This window comes from Rhinoderma darwinii, chromosome 3, assembly GCF_050947455.1.
Source record: "Rhinoderma darwinii isolate aRhiDar2 chromosome 3, aRhiDar2.hap1, whole genome shotgun sequence".
In the NCBI taxonomy this organism is placed as follows: Eukaryota; Metazoa; Chordata; class Amphibia; order Anura; family Rhinodermatidae; genus Rhinoderma; species Rhinoderma darwinii.
The window spans coordinates 157,648,158-157,675,765 of NC_134689.1; the positions used below are offsets into that span (position 1 = coordinate 157,648,158).

Here is a 27,608-nt window from a genome sequence, read left to right on the forward strand (position 1 = left end):
ATAGTTTCAGATATCATTTTAGGAAGTTTAACTTCTATAATTGATGTAATCTAATGTGACCTTTGCATTGTGTTATATATTATGGAACAGGTAAGCCCACTTGAAGGTCAATTATAATTAAAAATAAAGCACAGACATAAAGTCTTATGTAAAATGGTAATATATTGTCTTGATTTTCTGACTCCAAAAAAAGTTAGTGCACTCACAACAAATGACCTGCAGATTAGTTGCTGATTTTTTGTCAAGCCATTTCTCTCAATACTACGGATGCAGCAATAAATGTAAGCAATCTGAATAGCAAGTATGTGTTACAAAGTTTATAACAAAAGAGCTATTATTTGTGTAGGAAGATCCTGTGTTTACCCTCTGTTTTTAAGTGCTTTCTTTTAAGGCTGTGGGCTCCACTGTTGCATTCATTGTAAGGGGAAATATCTAGGTAGTGCCCTGCCAGGACCTTCCCCTTCAATACATCATCAAAGAAATACATTGCCCTGCATTTGTTGGTGTGATTATTTGGTCATTCCTACACTATTTAGGCTCTACTGTAGATGTCTTGCTGTACCCGAAAGGAGACAGGATGGGAGGGCACTCACAATGACTGACAGGAACATGAGGGTATGGGGAAGAGGGAGGGGAGCCCAGGGAACATACTGATGAAATAAATCAGGCTTGTCATTTGAGAATAAAGACCAAGATAGCAGACTACATCATAAAAGACAACAGGTTTGACACATACTTTCTTGATTTGGATGAGTAGACATTTACAGGTCTGGATGTATTGCTTTTACTGTTCTTTTCTTTGCCACATCCATTTCTTTTACTTATATAAAGGTATACTTTTGGTATACTTTTTTTTAAAATTCTCTTTAGATTTTGTACTTTATTTTTGAAGACAGTGCCAAATTCTTTAATCTTTCAGCGCTGCAAATATTTAATTGTAAATGTCTCAACCTCATATATTTTTTCTATGCAAAAGTTTTATATAGTTGACATTCCCACTTTGAAGATCATTTCCTCGTTCATTTTGGATAGTGATATATAGGTGTACAGAATTTGTCAGATGTTTGATTTAACACTCAAAGCATTACATTTTATAGTTGGCAATTATTTTTACTTGCACATATATTTAAACCATACTGCCAAGGTCATAGCTGGCTTAATTTAGTCTTTCTTTGGCAGACTTTGCTCATTTATTCCAATCAATATACAACATACATAATTACATAACCGAAGTGATGTCTGACACCAAAGTTTAACACCGTTATCAAAATGTTTATTCTAAATGTAAATTACTTACAGGCAGACTAATGTCTTTATTTAATGTCTTTCCTATTCAGCTATACAGTTCTATTTAATAATGTGACCCAAAACGCACTTTGCATACAACTGCAGCCTGTAAGATATCAGCTTGGAAATGCTTGATGTGGTCAGACAAATAAAGAGAAATGCTTGATGCGGTCAGACTAATGTTTGATGTGGCCTGGAAAATAACATTAAGGCTCATCTATCATTATACCTTTTTTTTATGAATCAATAGTAATGTGAATATTTAAAACTTTATAATATACAAGACACAGGCACAGGTTAGACAACACTACAGCTGAACTGCATCTAATATACCATATTTTTCGGACTATGAGGGTATGTTCACACGGCCTATTTTCAGTCCGTAAACTCCCCAAAAAACGGCTGAAAATATGGGGGCTGAACGCCTCCAAACATCTGCCGATTAGTTTCAATGGGTAAAACTGCGTTTTGTTCCCACTGGGAGTTTTTTTACGCGCTGTTTGTAAAGACGGAATGTAAAAAAATGCCCTGTAAAAAAGAAGTGCATTTCACTTCTTGAGCCGTTTTTGGAGCCGTTTTTCATTGAGTCTATAGCTCCAAAAAAGGCCCTAAAAAACGCATCATAAAAATCCTGATGCCTAAAAAATAGCTGAAAATCAGAGGCTGTTTTCCCTTGAAAACAGCTCTGTATTTTACAGCCGTTTTTAGTCTAGCGTGTGAACATGCCCTCAGATGCACCTGACTATAAAGGTCAGTTCACACTGAGTTTTTTTCACGAGGAAACCGCGTCGGAAAACGTGCCAAAAAATGGCCGAAAATGGCTCCCATCAATTTCAATGGGAGGCGGAGTAGGTTGGTGGAGAGAAAACGGATCTATCTCGGCGCTGCTTAGTGGTACAAGTCGGTGGAGAAACGAGTAGTCTCTTGTAATATTGATGAATGTTTTTATTGCAGTAGCAACGCGTTTCGACGCCGAACTGGCGTCTTCATCAGGCATAAAATTGTTTTAAAACAGGACAGTATAAATACACACCACTGAGTGGTGATTGGCCCAATTCAGATGAGGCAGAAGTTGACATAAAAAAAACGCCAAAAAACTTTGGGGGTCAAAGTTCAAGTTAAAAAAGGCAAACAACAGAGAAAACAATATATACTGAGGTTAAGTAATAAAAACAAATGGTACTTAGTTAAATACACAATTACAATGTATAACGGAGGATAAGCTGAAAAAAGATACGTGTCACATCTGGATTTGCGGAACTGATGGGAACGCAGCCTTTTATTGAAAAATAGGATATAGTTCCCAAAACAATGTTAATAAAGTTAGGACGGCAATGATGTGTGTTTGTTGTTTGTTTACTTCTCTCAGAATTTAGGCATTTAGATAGTGTGTCGGTTTCAGTTTCTTAGTGTTTGATCGTTGTCAAGGAGACAATGTAAACTACGGTGGCCGGTGGGGACCAAAGTTAGAAGGTGGGGCGCATGTGGTGGAACGCATGATGGCCCGCACGTTGACACGCAAAACCACGGTGGTTCGTGTGGATGTAATAGGAGAAGAACGAAGAACCTCTGCTGGGGATACGTAGGTAAGGGGAATACATTGTAATACAGTAATATAGTAATATATGTGTACATGGGAGATAGTTGTAGAGATGTTTTTACTTAAATTGTCTGGATTTTGAATAACGGGAGCAACGTAAGTATTACTAGTAGTGTATTTATACCAAGTAGATTGGCTATAGAATTGTGAATGCATGAGGGATAGATGCTGTTGGTAGGGTTAGTCCAAGGCTGATTCCGAAATGTCGTTCAAACCCCTTGGATATAGTGTGTCCATTTTAAAAATCCAATAATTTTCCCGTTGTTTTCGTTTATTGAACCTATTTGGAACATCTGGATGGATGTATTCTATAGGAGTAATACTGATTAGGTTAAATTGGCATTTATGTATCTGAGCAAAGTGGCGAGATACACTGTGTTTCACGAAACCGGTGTTGACATTGAAACGGTGGTTATTGACCCGGGTTCTCAGGCATTGGGTGGTCCTGCCAATGTATTGTAGTTGGCATGGGCATTCAATAAGGTAAACAACGTATGAACTGCCGCAATTAAGGAATGTTCTGATAGGGAAAGATTCGTTGGTGACTGTGGATGTATATGTGTGTTTTTTGTTACTAATGATATTACAGCATAGGCAACGGGAATGACCACATTTATAGGATCCTTTCAGATCGGACAGGAAATGTGTGTTTGATGATACTTGCTTCTTGATTCTACTAGGGGCTAGAATATTTTTGAGGTTTAGGGACCGCCTAAAAGTGATACTGGGTTTAGCCGGGATCAGGTCTTTCAGAAAGGGGTCACTCTTGATGATGTGCCAATGTTTGCCCAAAATTGTCCTGATAATTTTGTTTCCTTTGTTATACGTGGTGATGAAATTGGTGTTGAAATTTTTAGCAGGTCCTGAGTTTTTGAGGGGCGGATTTAGGCAGGAGTTTTGTGTTAGTTCAGTGGCCTTAGTTCTTGCACCTTCTATTAGTTTTGGGGGGAAGTGTTTGTCGATGAAACGTTTTTCTAGTACATTGCACTCTTTTTGATAATGGTTATCTGTACTGCAGTTTTTCCTGATTCTCCTAAACTGGCCAAAAGGTATGTTTAAAAGCCACGGGCGGTAGTGGGCGCTTCTGAAATCGATGTAACTATTAACATCTACTTGTTTAAAGTGGGTTTGTGTAATGAATTGGTTGCTAACTCGATCATGGCTGATAGTAAGGTCAAGGAAGTCAATGGAAACAGGGGAAAATGTGTGTGTGAAGGTTAGTTCGTAGATGTTGCTATTGAGGTTCTCAATGAACTGGGAAGCTTCTTCGTTGCTTCCTCTCCAGACTATGAATAGGTCGTCTATATATCGTCTGTAAAGTAATATATTACTCTTGAATCGATGTGGGCCATGAATGTATGTATTTTCAAAGGCACCCATATAAAGGGTTGCGTAGGCTGGTGCAAACCGAGTGCCCATTGCACAACCTTTTACTTGATTGTAAAATTTATTGTTAAAACTGAAAGTGTTATGGTGGAGAATAAATCTGATGCAGTTGATAATGAATTGAACTTGTGACTCAGGGATTGCAGTGTTGGATGATAGAAAAGATTCTGTTATTTCAATGCCTTTGTTGTGTGGGATGTTGCTGTACAGCGAGGTGACGTCGGCTGTCAGAAAGCTAATTTGGGATGTGAGGGGATCAAAATTGAGGTTGTTCAGGTCTCTGATTAATTGCGTGGAGTCTTTTAGGTATGATGGTAGGGTGGGTACTAATGGTTGCAGGTGAAGGTCGACGAAATGGGACAGGTTGCTGGTAAGGGAGCCAATTCCAGATATAATCGGGCGTCCTGGGGGGTCTGAAAGTGACTTATGGATTTTGGGTAAGTGATACATGAAGGGCATGTTTGGAAAAGGGACGGACAGAAATGTTTTCTCTTTTTTAGTGATGAGACCATCGGTGGCAGCAGTTTCTATGAGGTTTTTGTATTCGGATATGTACGTGGATAATGGATTAGAGGCAAGTGTATGGTAGAATGAGGTGTCACTCAGAATTCTTGTGGTTTCGCAGAGATATTTTGTTTTGTCTTGGATAACTATGCCTCCTCCCTTATCTGCCGGGCGGATGACAATGTCGGCATTTTTTTGGAGAGTTTTCAATGCTTTTCTTTCGTTTGGGGTTAGGTTTTTTTACGCGCTGTTTGTAAAAACGGAATGTAAAAAAATGCCCTGTAAAAAAGAAGTGCATTTCACATCTTGAGCCGTTTTTGGAGCCGTTTTTCATTGAGTCTATAGCTCCAAAAAAGGCCCTAAAAAACGCATCATAAAAACCCTGATGCCTAAAAAATAGCTGAAAATCAGAGGCTGTTTTCCCTTGAAAACAGCTCTGTATTTTACAGCCGTTTTTAGTCTAGCGTGTGAACATGCCCTCAGACGCACCTGACTATAAAGGTCAGTTCACACTGAGTTTTTTTCACGAGGAAACCGCGTCGGAAAACGTGCCAAAAAATGGCCGAAAATGGCTCCCATCAATTTCAATGGGAGGCGGAGGCGTTTTTTCCCGCGAGCGGAAAAAACGGCTCGCGTGAAAAAGAAGGGACATGCCCTATCTTCGGGCGTTTACGTCTCTGACCTCAATGGGAGGCAGATAAATCGTATTTCGCTGCGTTTTTTTGCCTGCGGCGCTCAATGGCTGCGGGTGAAAAAAGCCGTGAAAATCGCCGCGGAAATCTGAACTTTGAGGCAGATTTTCTGCCTGCAAAAAACTCCATGTGAACCCAGCCTAAGACGTACCCAGGTTTTAGAACTCTTGGGAACTTTGAGTGCAGCAGAATATTTTTTTGTACCCTTCTCCAGATCTGTGCCTCCACACAATCCTGTCTCTGAGCTCTACAGGCAGTTATTTCCTGCTCATGGCTTTTTTCTTGCTCTGATATGCATTGTCTGTTGTGAGACCTTATATAGACAGGTGTGTGTCTTTCCAAATCACGTCCAATCAAATGAATTTACCACAGGTGGACTCCAATCAAGGGGTAGAAACATTCCAAAGATGAGCTAGAGAAATAGGAGCCCCCCAGAGCTAAATTTCAAGTGTCAGAGCAAAGGGTCTGAATACTGATGTCCATGCAAAATTTGAGTTTTTCATTTTTAATAAATTTGCTAAGATTACAAAAATTCTGTTTTCACTTTGTCATTATGGGGTATTGAGTGCAGAATGATGGGGAAAAACATGATTTTATTTTTATTTTAGCACAAGCGCCTCAACATAACAAAATTTGAAAAAAGTGAATGGGTCTGAAGACTTTCTAAATGCACTGTATCTCCAAGACTTACAATACGACCGAATTATGAGCCAACTAGACAGTCGGAGGAAAGGGAAATATAAAGCACATATTACAATTCTAGCAGGCAGCAGGAATACATGAAAACAGGAACTCACAGATTGAAGACAGGGATGGTAACAAGATGATGATGTATGATAGAACAAATGGATGTTGAGTAATGAAACCGGTCAGATGATGGTAACAAATGGATGGTGAGTGATGACAACAAGCTGAACCTAACTCTAGCTATCTCTATATCTATCTCTGGACTTATCTTTTCACACTGACCCTAACACCACACACCACTAACCATCACTGTCCCCAATTGAGTCCCTAATCTGTAGACACGATACCTATCACAACACCACACAAATAGTTGGAACCACAGGCAATGAAAACAAAGCTAAGCAGATCAAAAACCCACAAAACCAGGGGAAGCAGAACAGAGAACAATAGAGACAGGATAAACTGAACAACTAAACAAGACCAAAAACTGGAAAAAACAAAGACTCAGGAAATACAACAAGAAACTGGAAAAAACATAAGACTAAACTGGTAACACTAGGAAACACTAGACTTGTACAGAGAAGCACAAAGCAAACACGGATAGCATACACTTTCATCGGCACCATACTGCTGGAGCCAGAGATTTTAAAAGATAGGACGACCAATCAAGTCACTCTCTTCAAACAAGCCTCAGTGGCTCACATCATTGTTGTCATCTAACCTGCACTGATAAATCAGCTGTGCAACAGTTGCCTTAGCAACTGCCCCAGCTGCTGATTAACAGCTAGAAAATGACGAGCCTACAGGAATAGAGCTGCAGTCATGAAAAAAATCTAAGAAAAATGCAAAAATAACAAATCCCAGTAAACGTAAATGGAACATTTCACTAGATTTTACGGCAGCATTGACGTGTCCCATATACTGCTGGGGTTTAAAGGGTTTTTCCAGAAATAGAAAATTGATGGCTTATCTTCAGGATAGGCCATCAATATCTGATCAGTGGGGGTCCGTCTTGGCACCGCCGCCGATCAGCTGTTTATAAAGGGGGCACGACCCTCATACGAGTGCAGTTTCTTCTTCATTCCTTTTATTGCTCCATACTGTCACACGCTGACAAACTTGTAGCGGGGGTTCACAATATTATTCACTTGAATGGGAGACTTAACGTCCAAAACATACCCTTCTCAAAACTGTTTTTTTTTAGCATTTTGTCTATAAATAAGTTATTAGGGGACCACGTTCTCTTTAAAAGGTTGTAAGTCCCAGAGCCTCACCTATCAGCCAATTATTGCATATCCTGTGGATATTCTACTGTGTGAATTCCCCTTTATGCAATAATGTAATCAAGTTTGCCGAATGGGAATGGAGGGGTCCCCATTGTCTTGATAGGTTAAGTCTCATAGCCTCACCTATCTGCCATTTATGACATATCCTGTGGATATCCTGAAGTGGGAATTCCTCTTTATGTAGTAATGTAATCAGGTTTTAAATATGTTCAATTATGAATCAAATATACCTTCCAACTGAACTCCGATACAAAAACAGTCTAATGTACAATGTCATATAAAGTCTTCCCCCTCTTCAGGAAACCCAAATCTTATTTGCCTTAGTGGTGCTTCTGAGATTGTAAAGATACAAATTATTGAAAAAGGTATTGGACATACATACACTTTCTAACAGCTGCCACCATACATCGCCGTACACTTACCTTTTCGCCGGCGTCTTCTGGCTCTTGGCCGGCACTGCTCTACTCCTTCAGTCTCAGCTGCTGGTGGCCTCCCATGCCACCACTGCTCACCTCCTGGCCTGGCTTCTGTGACTCCTAGTGCGCACATGCGCTGACTCTTCCTGCCTTAATGGGCCAGCTCGTGCCAAATTCCACCCAGCTTTCCTGGATATCCTCCCATATTGTTCCAGTGCCTGAGTATTTAGGTTCTACACTAGCTTACTAGCTGTACCCTGCATCGTTGTATATTTGGATTACCTGTTACTGACCTCTTGTCTGAACTTTGACCATTCCTGACTGCCGCTTGCCTCGACCACTTGCCTGTTAACTGTGGCAACCTTCTGCTGCCTGCCCTGGGCTCTGGCTCTGCTAATCGTGAGTGAACATCTACCGCCTGCCCTGACCTGCGCTTTACTGGATTCTGCATACTCTCTGCCGTTGTTACACCTCACCTGTACATGTCTGCTGTTGCTAAGGGAGACTACTCTGGGGGTACCAACCTGGGGATACAGCTGCCAAGTCTACAAGAGTGAATACCTAGCTGTCCCTTAGACTCCGCTCCCTAGTCTAGCCCTATGCCAAATCCCTTAGGAACACAGTGAGTCCACACCATCCTCTGTTGGCTCACATGATTCTACTGGTCACTAGTCACTACTTTTACTGGTCCCGTAACACACTTAATAACATATTAATATAGAAATTTGGTTCCTAAGGTCCGACCTTACAGACGGTGATTACAGGGGTTGTTGTATTTATTGATATACAGTGTGTCCATAAATAAGAAATCTGTTTAGATTTATTTCATTTAGTTCCATTGCTTATATAGTGCTAACATATTCTGTATCGCTGTAAGGTTGTCACCTTGGACATCCGTCCCCCTATGTATTCAGAGCTTTGGACTGAATTGCTACACATATTATGTTATAAATGCTCATCCCTTCCTGTTCTCTATTTTATATACCTTACCAGTAATTCCCTTTGAGGGCATGACCACACATGGCGGAATTCCTCCGCAACTGTCCGCATCGATGCCGCACAGAATCTGCGTTGCAGATTCTGCAGCGGATCTGCACAAAATGTGCAGTACATTGATGCGGACTAGCTGCTGCAGACTGCGGGAAAAGTGCTTCCCTTCTCCCTATCAGTGCAGGATAGAGAGAAGGGACAGCACTTTCCCTAGTGAAAGTAAACGATTTTCATACTTACCGGCCGTTGTCTTGGTGACGCGTCCCTCTTTCGGCATCCAGCCCGACCTCCCTGGATGACGCGCCAGTCCATGTGACCGCTGCAGCCTGTGCTTGGCCTGTGATTGGCTGCAGCCGTCACTTACACTGAAACGTCATCCTGGGAGGCCGGACTGGAGACAGACGCAGGGAGTTCTCGGTAAGTATGAACTTATATGTTTTTTTACAGATACATGTATATTGGGATCGGTAGTCACTGTCCCGGGTGCAGAAACAGTTACTGCCGATCGCTTAACTCTTTCAGCACCCTGGACAGTGACTATTTACAGACGTCTCCTAGCAACGCTCCCGTCATTACGGGAGCCCCATTGACTTCCTCAGTCTGGCTGTAGACCTAGAAATACCTAGGTCCAGCCAGAATGAAGAAATGTCAAGTTAAAAAAGCAAGACGCATCCGCAGCACACATGACATGTGCATGACAGCTGCGGACTTCATTGCGGAACTTAGAATCTCCATTGAAGTCAATGGAGAAATTCCGCCATGAGTCCGCCACTGCTCCGCAACAGACAGAGCATGCTGCGGACACCAAATTCCGCTCCGCAGCCTATGCTCCGCAGCGGAATTGTACGCATCGTGTAAACGAACACTGCTAAATTAAAGTGAAAGTCAATGTAGAAACGGCTCCGCTGCGGATTAACGCTGCGGAGTGTCCGCAGCGGAATTTAAGTGCAATTCCGCCATGTGTGAACCCGCCCTAACAGCTTCATAAAACACATGGGCCCTTGCAAGGACGAGATATATGAAATGCAAATAAAATGTGGGTTTAGCCTAAAAACTAGCAAGTACATATCAATTTGCAGCACTTACTTTTTTTTATTAAAGGGAATTTATCACCTTTTTCTTTTTACTAATTAAAACCAGATGGTGACCTTTTTTTCTTTTCTAATTGTTTACACCTTTTCATCTTATTTTGTATTCATGATTATGGAGTATTTGTCTTAACTTAGCTTTGGCTCTCTGTCCAGAGATTTGCATTACAGCAGTCACTTGAACTAAGAGGCCTCAATCAGAAAAAGACCTATTGCGAGTGTTGTAGGCATTCTCTGGAAGAGTTCAGCTCAGATGACTTCTGAAAAGTGGCCAATGTGAAAATGGCAATATTTCAAGATTTTATTTTAATATAGTGACATCATCAAAACAGCATTTATTTTTTTGAAATTATATTTAACATAAAAACTTTATGTAAACAATAGCATGAACATGTTGGCACAAATGCAAGTCTAGGGTGTATTTTCATATAGAACCCAGCTTAGGGTGTATTCACATTAGCGTTCGGTTTCCTTCCTTTGATGGGTTCCGTCAGATCTTTCCATCGGAGGAACCCATCAACGGAAAGGCAAAAGGAAACCATAGCTTCTGCTTGCATTACCATTGATTGCAATCGTAATGCTTCCATTGCAAATGGTTTCCATTTGTCTCCGTTCTGTAAGGTTTCCGTTTTTTTGTCAGAAACAATAGCCAAAAAACAATAGAAACCTTGTTATTGATTCTGCCCAAAAAAATGAAACCTTACAGAACAGAGACAAACGGAAACCATTTGCAACAGAAGCATTGAAATCAATAGTAATGCAAACAGAAGCTGTGGTTTCCATTTGCCTTTCCCTTGATGGGTTCCTCCGATGGAAAGTTCTGATGGAACCCATCAACAGAAACCGAACACTGAAGTGAACACGCCCTTAAGCTGTAAACATACCCCTGGAGATTGCATGGATCTCTTCCTATATAGGCAATACCTAATCCATAAGTTTTTCTAATTTCACTTTTGCCACTTGGCATTGATTATCTTCTTTATTAAAGGGCATCTACAGTGCAGTAAGGAAATGGTGCCCCAGAGGCTGGGTGTTTAGAGGTAGATAAAAAACTGAAGTCTGTCAATGGAACTTGTGCTGTAACTTGAACCTTGGTATTTATTCTTGTAGGGGGATCATCAGTAAAGACAGAAATAAGCAGCAATTTAACAAACTAATTCAAAAAGTGTTTGCATAGTATTAAACACTGCTAGACTAATACATGCAGGATGCCTGAGGGGAGATAGGCTTCTGACCTTGTTTGGTTTTGGGTTATATTTCAATATGCATCATTGAATACAATTTCAGTTGATATTGGAATTAACATATGAATCTACATTACTTAGAGGTTCTTGCTAGAACAGATTCATAGATTGTGGTTGCCTGGAACTTTAGGCCTGCTCATAAAGAAATCATATTGCACAGTGAAAATTAACAAAGAAAAAAATGGAATAAAAAAATTGCCAGAGTCAATTCTGCCAGTATTATAGCTCTAATTAGAGAGAAAAAAATAAGATTTTTTGTGTGGCATATTTCATAAGATATTGCTTTATTTAAAGTTACAACTATTAGAATTATATGATTGTTTAATAAAAATTAAATAAATGTAGACTGGTCCAATGGAGAGAAGAAATTGAACTGTCAGTCCAGACACAGAGCCAGTTCTTGTGTAAGAATGCGTTGACTATACTGACTTTATTTGAATATCTTACAATAGAAATTGTCTATTAATATGTTTATATACAGTATTTAAAAAAAATATCCATTTAGTTCATTTCATTTGGATAAAAAAGATATTCTGTTAGTTTTTGACGCAGGATGTTTCATGACTTGAAAGAAAACAAAACATACAGTAGTTTAGGTTCTGAAGCAGGATATCTATAAAAGTTCTACTTACTAACAGAATAAGGTCTTATTCACACGAGCGTTGAATTTAATGAGAAAGAACCAAGATTCTGGAAAATGTATTTTGTAATCCCAAATAGAAAGTTGCTGGACGGAACTAGTGCAAAAGGAAAGCGGCCCATAGCAACCAATCACATTGCTGTTTTAATTTTTCACTGTGTTAACAAGTGAAAGCTGGAATTACATTGGTTACTACATGCCACTGCACCGGTTTTCATTTGCACTAGTTTTTATTCATTGCCCCCTTTGTGTTAGACGACTGATATACAGTAGCTTACATTTGTATATTTCTGAATGTCACGTTTTCACATCTGAGTTTCCCGCATTCATGTGAATCTAGCCTAAGGCTGGCTTCACGTGTACATTTATTGTTAGCTGTTTTTTGATAAGTAGTTTAGATTCTATTCATTTCGATGGGACTAAGGTCTTATTTAGATGGGCGGAATGTGGCTTGGTATGAGCTTTGGAGCTCCGAGCTTGTGCGAAGCCATAGTACGGCACCTATGGAGTTCTATGGGGTCATACTGTACCTATGTATGTCTACGATTTCACACTTTTTTTTCTGCACGACACATATGGTTTCTGATCTGATCAGTAGCTGCTGTTATCACAAAAACGTTGACAGACAAAAAGAGCTTTTTTTTCCTTTTTATTTGCACTGAATGTGAAATGCTGATAGACATAACAGGCTTTATTACAGGGGGAAACAACAAAAAAAAAACAACATTACACTTCTTATTACATTGTAACTGAAATAGCAAAACTGTCCAATAACACAGTATTGAACTCTAATGTTATATACAAACCAGTAATCCAAGAGTAACAATCACTGAAAAAGCTTACAAATGACTTGACATTTCCAAGAAGATTTTTCACAGTGTTTCACTCCTTGTAAAATAAGGCTTTTGCTACATTTGAATCTAATGAGAAAAAAAAAACAAGATTCTGGAATATGTCTTTCGTAATCCAAAATAGAAAGGTGCTGGGCGGAACTAGTGCAAAAGGAAAGAGGCCCATAGCAACCAATCACATTGCTGTTTTCATTTTTTACTGTATTAACAAGTGAAGGTTGGAATTATATTGGTAACTACATGCCACTGCACCAGTTTTCATTTGCACTAGTTTTTATTCATTGCCCCCGTTGTGTGAGGCAACTGATATACAGTAGCTCATATTTGTATATTTCTGACCTTAAGCTGGAGCTAGCCAATCGCACATAATGTATTATGTGGTTAATATACAGGTATACCTTTATAGCAGGTCTGCACTTAAAATCAGGCCTGGCTGGAAATCATTATTTTTGCATATGGATTTAGTGTTTTTTGCGCTATATATATATATATATATATATATATATATATATATATATATAATCTTTATAATCTTTATACATACAACCATCTAACTAACTTCTTTTTATAAGTCAGGTAATAAAATAAATGAAATGAAATACGGGAGGTATGTTTGTAGTTGGTGCAGCATGTGGCTAAAGACATATTATTAAGCATTAATTAATATCCCTTCCTAAAATGACATTTTTATTTAATCCCATAGAATAAGTTCTTCCTTTCCTAAAATTCTAAGAAATGGCGTATATAATAATATGAAGGATTATGACATCACTTCCTGTAGAAAATGAGGTTGTTATGATCTGGAGTATGCAGGCATGGAGAACACTTAAGACTCCAGATACAAAAGAATTTGGGATGAGAAATTGACTCACCCCAGGCAAAAAAAATGTCACTTTAAATTAACATAAAGGTAATAACTTTAAGACCAATTACCAATGATGATGTCATCCCTGTACGTCCCATCCCTACATTTGGACTCAATAAATGCTTCCACTCAATGGAGAATTATTTTTTTGATTAATAATTTTTGAATAAATTTTTCCCCAAATACAAATAATATTTATCGAACCCTTAACAAGTTCTCCTATAGTGCTTGGCAGTAATGCAGGATATCTGTCCAGCACTAAGGCCCCATGCACACGACCGTAAAAAACCTCCGTAATTACGGACCCATTCAGTTCTATTGGCCGCGGACACCTTTCCATATCGCTTCGGATAGGTGTCCGTGCTGTAGAACTGTACTGGGGATTATCAAGCATGTCCTATTTTCGTATTTTATGGGCCGTGCTTCCATACTTTGTATGGGAGAACGGGCCAAAAATGCGGGCTGTGGCCGTCGGCGGCCGGCCGTGCCCACAATCACAGGCTGTGATTACGGGCACGGCCGTGTGCATGAAGCCTAACAGTAGGCTCTAAATGTATTTCTTAAAACATATCAACAATACAGGTAATATTTAAATAAATATGATTAAACATAATTTAAAAGCAAATAGTTGCTACAGTATTGTAGTAGAAGCTACAAATCAAACTCACTGAGTAGAATAAAAGCTTGAGAGCTCTTTAATATACTAAATAAGGGCAGTTTCACACAGCCATAAAATGGCCGCAGCTTCGTGTCCATATTAAAGTTGCAGCACCTGGATCCCCTGCAATTCTACTTAACCAAATGTAAATCACCATAGAACCCTATGGTTCTATAAATTTGGTTCAGTAAACCCACAGGGGATCTGTATGTTGTAGCCACAATACGGAAGCGGAAATGTCGCGATATTACGGCCGTGTGCAACCAGCCTTTGGTATATAAATGTCATTCATCCTTGTATTGTGGAAATGCACATGCAGACTGAAGCTATGTTGCCATTTCTCTGAAGTTGCTAATGTATGTGGCAGAAATGTAATGTCACTTCACTTGCCAATAATTGTAGTAGCCTATGTGCCACAGTATTAAAGTAATATTCATACTTATTATGATGGTTGTGTTGTTTTTTTGCAAGGTACATTCCATATGTAATACATATATTCCACTAAGACGCTCTAAACAAACCACAATTTCTAAGGTCTAAAAGGAAGCTTGGAGCATATCCTAATGAATATTTGACTGCTGACCTTAAAACTCACTCTTAGGCTAAGTTCACACTACACTTAATATATGTTTACCTCTCTTCCGTCAGAGGAAGAGAGGATCGAACGATTAAACGGAAAGCAACGGTTCCTTTAGAATTACCATTGATTTCAAGTGTTCTGTGAACGCGCGTTTGTCCGTTAATTGGCCGATGTAAAAGTCTGCGTGATTGGCTGAAAGGATCCCTTTGGACTAGTCAACAGCACCAAGAGGGATTAGTGAGAGAGATGACCTGCCACATATTCTCATTAGCATATGTACCATGCTTCTTATAGACCCTGAGTTCGGAACTTCGGTGTGTTGTCTAGTGAGTACAATTGCACCAATTAATGTAGATATATTAGGCAATATTATAGTTCTTCCGGTCTCTGTCTTATTAACAGAACCTCTTTATTTTTGACAAATATACATACACGAGCCAATACCTCTATATATGTACATACTTTACACCTGTATTCAAAAAGTATGAAGCAGTACACAGATAAGCCCTTTCTTGAGATCTACTTGCTGTCTAATGACAGTCAGGCCATTGTAGAAGTCCACTTTAAGAGGCCTTGGGCCAGAATGCTCATTTACTAATGAATAATGTTCTAACCGTTTAGTATTGAACATTGTAATTACCATGGTAACCTGTATCACGGATAACAAACCTTTGCAGATATGGCTTGTAAATGTGACCCAGATGCGGTGTTCAGTGCTATGCGTGTCATGTCATGTTCCAGGATGCGTGAATATTAGGTCACAAGATTATGTATTACACAACTTGTTCTTTCCGGCTATACTTGGATACAAATATCATTAGTATTAATTTGTATAGCAAACATAAAGCTTATGATAAAACAGTTATGGAAAGCATTGAGTTTCTGTAAGAAGACCGTAACTAATAAGCTATGCTGAAATGTCCAAGTGCTAATACTTCTATTTCCATTCAGTAACATAACATTATCTCAGCATGCTTAGAACGTACATTATATCTGCATATTATATATTAAGAACTTGTCAATAATATGTGTTGTCCTATAGAAACACAACACTTTAATATCATAGCTTTATACATCCATGTTATAAATTACAGTGGCAATGGTTCAACTTGTAGCTCAGGTTCTGCTACTGGAGCACCACTGGTTAAGTGCCGGCATTACAAAACAAATTGCTCATAGTCCTAAATAGCTTATATTGCAATTGTACGATTCACCTTGATCAAGGCCACCATCATTTACACAAGTGCCTATGTTAGATTTGAGTGCAAATTATTGGGTATAAGTTAGGACTTGCTAACACAGAGGTTTATACATTTTGATACATACAGGACTTGGTATGATTTATATATTATTAGTCAATTAGTATCTAGATGTAGAATCATCATTAATTATCAGGGCACAGAAAATATAGGAACGTCAACCTCCGTAAATATACAGGCACAAGTTTATGTGGGCCTATCTTTAGTTACAAAAGCACCACAAAGCCCTAAATGCCCTTGTACATTAAGAAACCTGTGCAAGGAAATAGAACTAGAAGTCCCCAATATCTGATGAACAAGGTCTTCAAGTCTGGCCAAGATTTGGACCGGGGTACTTTACAATGACTTTTAGGTAAGTTATAAGTGCATAAAGGCTTTACTTTTTATTGTAATTGTCTAGAAGTGACAAAAGCCACTGTTACTACCGTAGAGTTAGATCAATCTTGTGTTTTTATATACAGCACATTTCAAGAAAAGCCCACAGGCCCAATCTCATTGTGGTTTATTTGCCTCTTATTTCACGGACAGATTATTCCTGGTTCTGTATTCTACATGTTCTTAGCCAAATGCAGTTTGACAGAAGATGAAGAGATCCCTGGCATAGAAGTGCTTGGATAATGTGTCATTGAGATGTCAGTGCACTAATGCAAATGTGCCGCATACATTGACACAATGCAAATTGTCAGCTATTGCAGAATCGTCATAGTTCATCCAGGGTCTCTCATTTTTAGGAAAAGTACTTGAGTAAGCAGTCTGTAAACAGGTATATATTTATATATATCATAAGACCATGATGGGAATTACAGTAAAATTACATATACATCACAAGATGCAGAAGAAATACTGAAGACCTACACCATGTCTCATGCTGAATGTAGATTGGTCTTGATTGAAGCAGATGGTATTATGGGATTTATTGCCTGGCATACAGATTTTCTGCAAAATAAAGTGGAGTTAGTTGTAAAATCAGATTATTAGAATAGAAGTTAAGAAGTATTGGTATCCTGGTGTTCTCACCTCTATGATATTCTGGATTCACATTCTCATAAATTGGAAATACAGGATTATCTTGTTCGTTTCGCAGTTTTCTTGCTCTTAAGACATCTCTAACGCATTGATGTAAGTAAACATATTGGCACTGCAGAAAAAAACAAAAAAGGAGTAAGTGGGAATTCTCTTAATAAATAAAAGCAATTGCCATTTATATGATAGCGGATGTAAATATGGTAAAATATTCAGCATCATTGAGTTCAGTATATTATATTTTCTAATCACCCCAAACATATTCCAAGACATGACGTCACATAGAAGCTTGCACATTAAATTGATCAATGAGCTTACAATCTACAGCTTGAGAGAAAGTCAATATAATACATCAAATATCAGATAGAGTTTACGGAAAAGGGTGCACATATAACCTAGAAATCATAAATATATTCTAATAAAAATAAGTAGATTTGAGACACCACTGCAAAGAATTACACAACGGGGATCTGAGAGTTGGGACCTCTGTCAATGTCCAGACCTTATTTTCAAATACTCTAATTCATAGGTTTCCATAACGTCCATTGATTTTAATAAAAAGTGGGCTGCACACGCACATGCACCTCTGCACTGGAATCATGTAATAAACCTGCTGTTCAAGATATCAATGCAGAGTCATGGAAATACCACTCTAAATACAGCATCTGAGAATCTTTGGAAGGGACTTTGTAGTAGTGGATGGAAGAATAAATAGATGTATTCTAATGTAGCCATTACCAGAAGTACCCATAAATAAATTATTCTTCAACATTTCATTGATGTAATATGTTATGTAATTAATTGGGCAAAATGAGGTTTGGTTTCCCATAGAGAACACTTTTGTGGTTTACTACTTTGAAGAAACGTAAATGCTGTTTGTCAAAACAATGTAAAATCTCTAATGCATGGCTAGTTTTATTCTTTTTCCAATGCTTTACATTTCCACATTAGTCTTGTACAGACTTGACAGTTCCCCTGGAAATAAGGCTGGAGTCTGAATAATTATCACTTCATGTTGAGGAAGAGGGTGATAGATTGAAAGTATGCTTACTATTGAGATGGAAGGGTGGCAATTATCCTGGTAAATAAAAAGCTTTCTATCATCTCATTCTATCTCTGGTAGGCGACTGACATCAAGTATTTATAACTAAAGACAGAAAAACTACATAGAATAGTGAACTGGCCTTGAAAAAGCTGCATTGTAAAACGTATGGTGCAATTGTAAAATTAAAATATATTCAATAACCATTAAAAATACTTGTGCCAAAATACATATGTAAGGCCTTAACACAGAACACAGGTGTACAGAAATGCCCATACATATTATATATATATATACATACATATACATAGACATACACAGAACAACTTCTAGAGATGGCAAATATACCACAGTGTTCCCAAAATTATGGTTGGGCATATGAGCACTGCATGTGGTCCCTGGGTTTACATTTAAGACTCCATTCCATCACGTCTGAGTCTTTTGTCAGACGTATACGTCGGGAGTATTGTGCAACGTAAACCTCTGAAGGAAGGCTCAGACATATACCACTGTATAGGCATATAACGGCATATTTAGCCAATAGACTCCTATGTTAATAAGGTATACCGTGTTGTATACTTTGTTTTTTAAGGGGTGCCTCTGCATAAAAAAGCGTGGTCGATTTGCACTTTTCTCTCCCCTTAACGACGTGCCACATACATGTACGTGGCAGCCGTTAAGGGGAAGTATGGAGCGGGCTCATGGACTGAGTGCGCTCCATACTTAGCAGGTGTCGGCTGTATAATACTGCCGACACCTCACTGCAACAGGCAGAATCACAGATCACTATGATTCCGTCCATTTAACCCCTTAAATGCCACGGTCAATCGCGGACGCGGCATTTAAATCATTAGAATCAGGGATTGCCGCCCCCTCTGATGTCCCATATGTCCCCGACAACGTGATTGCAGGGTGCGGATGGTCGTCATGGCAGCCTGGGGGCCTAATGAAGACCCCCAGGTTTGCCATCTTTCTACTTCTTTGAAGCCCTGCCTCTGCCAGGGCTTCAAAGGAGACTATCAGTATAGCAATATACTGCAATATATTAGTATCGCAGTATATAATGCAAGCAATCCAATGATCGCTGGTTCAAGTCCCCTAGGGGAATTAACCAGAAAAGTAAAAAAACTGTTAAAGAGACTCTGTCACCACATTATAAGTGCCCTATCTCCTACATAAAGAGATGGGCGCTGTAATGTAGGTGACAGTAATGCTTTTTATTTAAAAAAACAATCTTTTTTCACAAAGTTAGGAGCGATTTAAGTTTATGCTAATGAGCTTTCTTAATGCCCAAGTGGGCGTACTTTTACTTTCGACCAAGTGGGCGTTGTACAGAGGAGTGCATGACGCTGACCAATCGGCATCATGCACTCCTCTCCATTCATTTACACTGCACTAGCGATATAGTTATATCACTATGTGCAGCCTCATACACAAGCCCTAACATTACTACAGTGTCCTGATAATGAATACACATGACCATCCAGCCTGGACGTCATGTGTACTCAGAATCCTGACACTTCTGACTCTTTTTTGTGAGATTCCAGCAACGGATAAGAAATCTAGCGAGATCTCGGAGCTAAACGAGATTTGGTTTCACTTGCCGGAATCTCACAAAAAAAGATTCATAAGTGTCAGGATTCTGAGTACACATGACGTCCAGGCTGGATTTCATGTGTATTCATTATCAGGACACTGTAGTAATGTTAGGGCTTGTGTATGAGGCTGCACATAGTGATATATCTATATCGCTAGTGCAGTGTAAATGAATGGAGAAGAGTGCATGATGCTGATTGTACAACGCCCACTTGGTCGAAAGTAAAAGTACGCCCACTTGGGCATTAAGAAAGCTCATTAGCATAAACTTAAATCGCTCCTAACTTTGTGAAAAAAGATAGTTTTTTAAAATAAAAAGCATTACTGTCACCTACATTACTGCGCCCATCTCCTTATGTAGGAGATGGGGCACTTATAATGTGGTGACAGAGCCTCTTTAAATAAAGTCTTCTTAAATGTTCCAAAAAATATATATATATTAAAAGTTCAAAAAACCACCCTCTTTTCCCATTTTCCCTAAAGCAATGTTCAAAAAATTAAAAAGTTAACATAACTGGTATCGCCACGTCCTTAAACGTCTGAACTATATAGTATTGTTTAACCTGCTTGGTGAACGTGGTGAAAAGTCACTTGTTCCCCAGAATGATATTCGTAAAATCTACAGCTCACCCACAAATAATAAGCGCCCACATTGCTCAATTGGCAGAAAAATTAAAAAGTTATGGCTCCCAGAATATGTCAACACAAAACAATTTTTTTTTAGCAAATCGTTTTTTTTTCTAAAAGTGGTAAAACATTAAAAAAAAAACATAAATTTGGTAGCGCCGTAATCGTATCAACCCATAGACTAAGGTGAACATATAGTTTTTACCACCTGATGGACACCGTAAAAACAAAACCCTCCAAAAAATTACGTCTTTTTTTTTTTTTGCCCATTTCACCCCACAAATAATTTTTTTTCAGCTTTCCAGTACATTATGCTGTACAATAAATGGTGCCATGAAAAACTACAACTTGTCCCACAAAAAAACAAGCCCTCCTACGGCTATGTTGACGGAAAAATAAAAAAGGTATGACTTTTGGAAGGCGGTGAGGAAAAAAGACGAAAATGAAAAAACAAAGATTGACCGTGATACCAAAAAGTATACCAACATATACCAGCCTGACAGAGGCTAAAAGGACAGTATTTTCCCGGCATATATGACAAACGCAGAGCTCAAACTCTAAAATGGAATAACAGAGGACATAGATAATGGTAGTCAAACATTGTGGTTAAGTCCTTCCATTAAAATAAGAAAAGGAAAGATTCTCATAATTGCTGGGAGATCTTCGTGCAGGATGGGTATATCTCATTCCGTAATTATGATTGCTCCGTATTGTTCCAATCAAAGACCATGATCGTTGCATTCCTGTCTCAGAAATGGCCTTTTGTTTATCTAGTGACTATTTTTACATTAAAGAAATAAACACTATGGGGGAGATTTGTCAAAACTGGTCAAAGAAAAAGTGGAGTAGTTGCAACCAATCCGATTCTATCTCTCATTTATCAAAAGCACTTTGGAAAATGAAAGCACTCTACCTGATTGGTTACTATGGGAAACTATCCCACTTTTCTTTTGGACCAGTTTGGATACATTTTTCCTCATGAATGAAATGTTGAAGCGATACTTTATATACTGAATGTATTATAACGTTACTAACAGCCCAGAAAACAAGCTGAAGAACCAGTACATACAGACTGTTGCATATTACAATTATTGTTGTACTGGTATAAAAGCCCATGATACATTTACTTATATATACACTAACTATAATTCGCAGTTACATGCAGTGGTAGGAAGTGGCCTCATATACAGCGGAGCAAGTACCAGCATCTCTCCAGTAGCCTCGTAGCACAGTACATTCAATGTGATGTTGGCCTAAGATTTTAAAACAACCTGGGGGCAGATGTTTCACTGTTGTTCAACTCCGAAATCATGTTCTGACACATGGGACTTGCTCTAACCACATCTACTGGTAAACAGAATGCAAATGGGTCTCCATTCTGCTCTTTTATTCTAAGCATCATGGGCTATTTCTGCCAAAGGATAATCATTATAATTTATTTTACCTCATAGAAATTATTTTGTATGTGCAGGGAAATCATTATAATTTGTTCTGAACTTAACAGAAGTAGATTCAGTTGGAAATGGAATACAAGTTACAACAATTCCAGTGTTTTAACAGAATTCTTATATTTTATTCAAAACATTCTAAACCAACGTTCTGCAAATCCTTCTAAAATGATTTCTATTCCATGAAAGTGACTTTGTCATTATTATCATTATATGATAATGGAACAAAGCAAATATATGAAATGACTGATGGAAATACTTAGCATATATTCCCTGCATGCCATCACAATCTAATAGTTTAGAGAACATATTTGATGTGTGTTCACTTATTTTAAAGAGACATCATGTAACATATTCTAAGTTCTAATGAAGACACATAAGTAACTAACAATGGTGGAGGTCTGCGAACTGGAATGCGCACTGATTCCCAACAAGACATAACATACTATGTAAAGCACCCAAAACCATATGTTGAAATTCATCTTTAAAGCATAACTCTACTCAGAAATTGAAATTCTGCCTATTACAGAGGACCTATCCGCTCTCCTGACATGTCTGTTTTAGTAAATACTTGTATTCCCCATGAAATGCACAGCAGCCCCAGTTACAGGGGAAATCAGTCCTCTCATAGTGACGATTGTCACTAATAGGGTTGTGCTGGGTCTAGTAAGACCCAGCAGCAGTCTGTCACGAACGGCACTCGTCGATCATGTGACCAGTCACATGAACACCGGGAGCAATAGAGACAGCGGCGTGACCTCTGCCTCTATTCCTATACACAGCGTTCATTGAGCGCTGTGTACAAGTGATAAGAGAAGATAGAAGCAGCGAAAGTTGCTTTTATCTTCTCCTCAGGGTCCCCGGCAGTCACTGACAGCCGTAGACCCGACATTCAGCTAAAACCCGAGCCGTAAAAAGTCTATGGTGCGGGTTTTAAGGACCCTGACCGCTGGCCGTAAAAACACAGCCAGCGGTCCGGAACCAGTTAAAAGGGTTATCTGCTTTGGACAATCCCTACTTGTTAGGAAGGTTCCTTGACCATAAACAGTTTTTCGTGTTCCCGCACTGAATGCTTACTTTTGATTGACAGCTTTCTTTTGATTGACGTCTTTCAGCGTGGGCCAGTTTTCGGCGGTGGGCGGGCATAAGGACGGGAACGAATAAGACTGCTGGATTATTACCATAAAAGGCGATAAATGTTTGCAGACCGTTATTTACGGTCGGAGGAGGAGTTTAGGAGAGGGGATAACAGCAATGAACTTTTGAAATCAGCGGCCAGCGAGGGGTGAGTAGAGTTCAATAGATGAAATGCTGATGACAGGTTCCCTTTAACTGCAACAATTAACTTCATGTCTTAAGTGACGCATGTATTTCAAAAGACGTGACTACTAAGGGTCAGTTTTACAGCCTGGACCTTAAAATCTCAGATATATATCACCTCAGACATACTTAATAATTAGGATGAACTCATCGGATACAGATCTTTTTGGGTCCCATTTATTACAGAGCAGCTGTAATGACGGGGTAGGGAGACAGACAGGTGAGACCTAATCTACCCGCCACTCAGTCCCTGCCTACTTGCATCGGCCCGTCCTAGGCAACGGCGTACAACTGGGCGACGGTCCCTACGCTCAATAAGTGCACGACAGACAAACAGACAAGGGTACACAGAAGCTAAGGGAAATGGGGCAGTTGCCCACGGAAACACAGTGAGCAACAAGAGTAGTGAACGAGCCGAGTCAAACCAGGAGTGCACGAGGTATAAATCGCAGAGCAGGAGCGTAGTCAGTAAAGCCAGGGTCAAAAATGAAGCAAGGTCAATAATCATAGCCGGAGCAGCAGAGCCAGGAAACAGAAAAGAATCACAGGCAAAGGAGGAGCAGGAAATACAGGTATAAATAGACAGAGGGCGGGAGCTAGCTCCATCTGGCCAGGCTGTGATAGGCTCTCCCACTCCTCAGCCTCCTAGCCTGACTGGTAGAAGATCGTGTCACTCTCTCAGACTTAGGAGCAGGTGCAGACTGATTACCCACGGGCGTCGACACGGGCGTCTGGCAGATCCTTTACAGCAGCACTCTCACCTCAGACATACTTAATAATTAGGATGAATTCATTGGATACAGATCTTTTTGGGTCCCATTTATTACAGAGCAGCACTCTCACCTCAGTCTGAACCATGTGCACGCGGTGAAGTCGTAGATCGTACACAGAGCCATAAATATCCACTGAGTCTTTTGTGTCCACTTGTTGCAGGAGTCTGTCCAGAGCAATGAATGTTCCTGTTCTTCCAACTCCAGCACTAAAAAGCACATGAAAAATAGAATTCTATAAATCTGTATTTGGGCAGTAATTTGTTCCCTGGAATCTATATTATGATAGTTTATCAGCAATTGTAGCAAGGAAAATAGAAATGTATGATTTTATTTGGTTAGCTAATTTTGTCTTATCATTACTTGTCTGGACCATAAAGAAAGAAAGGGTATCTATCAGAGCGCTAAGCAATGCTGAATGTAGGAGAGCCACATAGGATATGCCAAAAATGTCTGATAGGCGGTGTATCACCCCAGGGACCCCCATCTACCATCTACCAACAGAAAGGAGGTCCTGCAACCCTATTAAGCTGTAGAAGCAGGGGATAGGTAGTTGTGCGTAGGTGCGGTTCTCTTCATAAGGCTGGTTTCACATGGTGCGATTTTGATGCATTTTTAACACAGGTTAACATAGGTTAAAATTGGTCACCAACCAATAATTAGCCCAAATGGCTGCTGGACTATAAAAAGGGGATCTGCCCACTTGTTCCTCGCCTGAGCGTTGTTGTATACCTAACTTTGTCTTGCAAATGGTCTCCCAGTGTTTTCCAGTTCCCAGTGTTACCCGTTCCTGCTGCCTGTACACTGTATCCCGTGCTATCGTATCTACTGAGAAAGTCAAGTCGTGTCTTCCACTGCATCCCCGGTGCCACTTGCTGTGAAAGTCAAGTCGTGTCTTCCGCTGCATCCACGGTGCCACCTGCTGTGAAAGTCAAGTCGTGTCTTCCGCTGCATTCACGGTGCCACCTGCTGTGAAAGTCAAGCCGTGTTTCCGCTACTGTCTACATTGCCTCAGGTACCCGTTCTGAACTATAGACATTGTTTTGTACCTTGTTGGCCAGCTGCTACCGCGCTACGCGGTACGGCCCAGTGGGTCCACACCCCGCGCTGTGACACCTGGCCTCCTCCCTCTTTCTTTGTTTGTCATTTTTCTAGCTTCTTAGGTGTGGTGATGAAGCTCTCACTTTCTCTGTGCCCTAGACTTCTTGACTGCTTGGAAACTGACCTCGGCTTGTCTCTTGTTAACCCCTTGTTTACCGATTTTGATGATCTGCTCCCGACTGGTTCTGACCTCTGCTGTACCTGATTTCCACTTGCTCTGTTTTGGACTTTCTGTTTACCCTCTGGCTGTCTGGTAACATGTTCAGGTATAGCCTGCATTGCACCACTTATCCAACACTGAACTCTGTTAGAACAACCTGGGTTCTGTGCAGCAAAAACCATCCCACCTTGCGGTGGGCTCTGGTGAATACGTCAGAGTAGCCTTAGATTCTGTCGATCAGAGTTGTGACGGATTTGGGGTTGCAGTTTTATTTGCACGCTTACTCCCGACAGTCTCCAGAAGCTTTTTTGGAATTACGCAACCAGTGGTTCCATAACAGCACCATTTGACCCCAGCCTACTAGTCTATGGGAACTACAGAAACAGCCAAGCATGTTCACAGGCATGGCCAGCTCTTCCCTTCTGCTTAAAACCTGGCCAGCTTTTAAAGCTATAAGGGGATCAGAGGACCCATGTTCTCCCAATAGGTACGTAGGAACACCTATAAAAAACATTTATACATTTATGTTTTTACATATAATTTGCAATATGTTATTGATATCTGTAGACAAAGTTGTACTGATGTAATTTAAAAAACGTTTACACAGGATACCAGTAAAGCATTTTAGCAATACCTGCAATGGACCACAGTAGGACCAGCTCCTGGTGTCCTGTTAATATAATCCCTGACAGTTCGTACAAACTGAATTAGAGATTGAGTAGTCTCTGGAACTCCATGATCAGGCCACACAGTATAGTGAAAATGACGGACCAGTCTGGCAGCATCTAGTTGATCTTCCTATAGAGAACAGCAAACAATCTTGTCAAGTACTTACATTGATATAATTGATATGTAAATCGAATTATGATTTTTACAATTATCCTCACACATTAGTTGTTATAAATTATGTATACAGTATATATGTGTATATATGTATATATATATACATATATATATATATATATATATATATATATATATATATATATATATATAATTATTTTTGTTATTATTATTATTTTGCTTTCTATGGCATGAGTTTTACATCCATATACAAAATTAAAAATGTATAATAAAAGTCTACTTTTTAGACTGGTAAACTTAAGCACAGTGGGCTGCAGGATTAACTCAGAACATTTTACAAGGAAACTGAAAACTAGAAATTGTACTTAAAATAGACCTCTGTTATATTAATGCCTCATAGCAAATGTGCACTCAGTGTACTTTTATAATATTTATAATTAAATATGTTTCCTAACTCATATAAAGGAAATGTTTTCTATTTTTTCCACGAACCCAACAAGAATCGGCTGCCAGTATGTCATTGTAACATCATTTATTCCTTATCAAGTAATTTAGGGGGTTATCCAGGGTCCATTAAAAGCATCTTCCAAGCACATTTGCACTCTACTGCCTTCTCTGCTAAAAATATTTACATTCTAATGATTCCAGTGGAATGGAAGAATTAAAAAATCCCAAAGGCAGTGTTTTTCTTATAATCTTTACCTTGTATCTATCCAATTTTTGGTTAAAAAGAAGTAACTATTGACCCCTCTGTCACTGGCACAAATTGAGATCAATCCCTTTTGGATGTACATACACTCCTCAACATTGAAATTGCAAATCGATGCAAATCGATGAAGTAACAGGTGTCGCTAAGATCTGCAAATTATCACATTTTCAAGCACCTACCTCCAATCTGTGGCATGTGGGAGGGGGATAAAAGCCAGATTGAAAGCAAAGTTTTATAGCCACATGAAATCTCAAAAATCGGATTAAGTGGTGTGGGATGATTGTGCAATGCCTCCTGTTCATTGACGTGCCAGTTTTCGCAACTTGTCGCAAAGTGAGAGGGACGGATTCCTTGAACTGAGAGACCTTGGTTTATCGGTCCGGCAGACCGCTATGCACCTAGGCCGAGATGTCAGCACTGTTCAACTTTGCTATCCCGGAGGATGGGAATGACAGCAAGAGGTGCGCAGAGGCGAACCTCTGCACGGACAGATCGTCTGATTGGAAGAATGTCGCGTAGTTATCCATTCTGTACTGCAAGAGAAATTGAACATCACATCCCAAGCCTAGAGCGGCAACCAGTGTTGACACAAACCATCAGAAGGCGTTTGCATGACATTGGGCTATGAGCCGGCCGTCCAGCTACAGGTCTTCCATTGACCACATGCCACTGTTCTCAAAGGCTATCAAGATGCACAGCAAGATGGCAATGAAGGCTGTAATGGAAGTCTATCCTCTTTAGCGATGAGTCCCACTTTTGTCTCGGACACAATGGCAATGATAGCCAGAAATTGGTCTGGAGACCACGTGGGCAACGCCATGAAGAGGCCTTCACAAGGGAACGTGGCACCGGTTCTACTCCTGGGATTATGGTGTGGGGGGGCATAATGCGCAGTAGCCAGACCCCTCTAGTCTTCATTTAGGGTACACTAACAGCTCGGTGTCCCATTGATTTGGTCGTGTGAACCAGTAGTAT

At 39.6% G+C, this 27,608-nt stretch overlaps 1 protein-coding gene across 2 annotated transcripts in view; it reads right to left on the minus strand.

Moving 5' to 3' along the window:
* Positions 1–12,292: 12,292 nt before the first annotated feature.
* PTPRB (protein tyrosine phosphatase receptor type B) overlaps positions 12,293–27,608 on the minus strand; it is a 154,592-nt gene continuing 139,276 nt past the window's right edge. Inside the window, exons 31-34 of one of the 2 annotated variants that reach the window (XM_075856952.1) lie at positions 25,755–25,918; positions 23,933–24,068; positions 17,051–17,171; positions 12,293–16,969 (exon numbers count right to left, since the gene is read on the minus strand). In XM_075856952.1, the coding sequence (XP_075713067.1) occupies positions 16,947–16,969; positions 17,051–17,171; positions 23,933–24,068; positions 25,755–25,918 (444 nt within the window). In that variant the 3' untranslated portion in view covers positions 12,293–16,946. The remainder of the gene's footprint in view (positions 16,970–17,050; positions 17,172–23,932; positions 24,069–25,754; positions 25,919–27,608) is intronic. The other variant, XM_075856953.1, reaches the window with a different exon arrangement.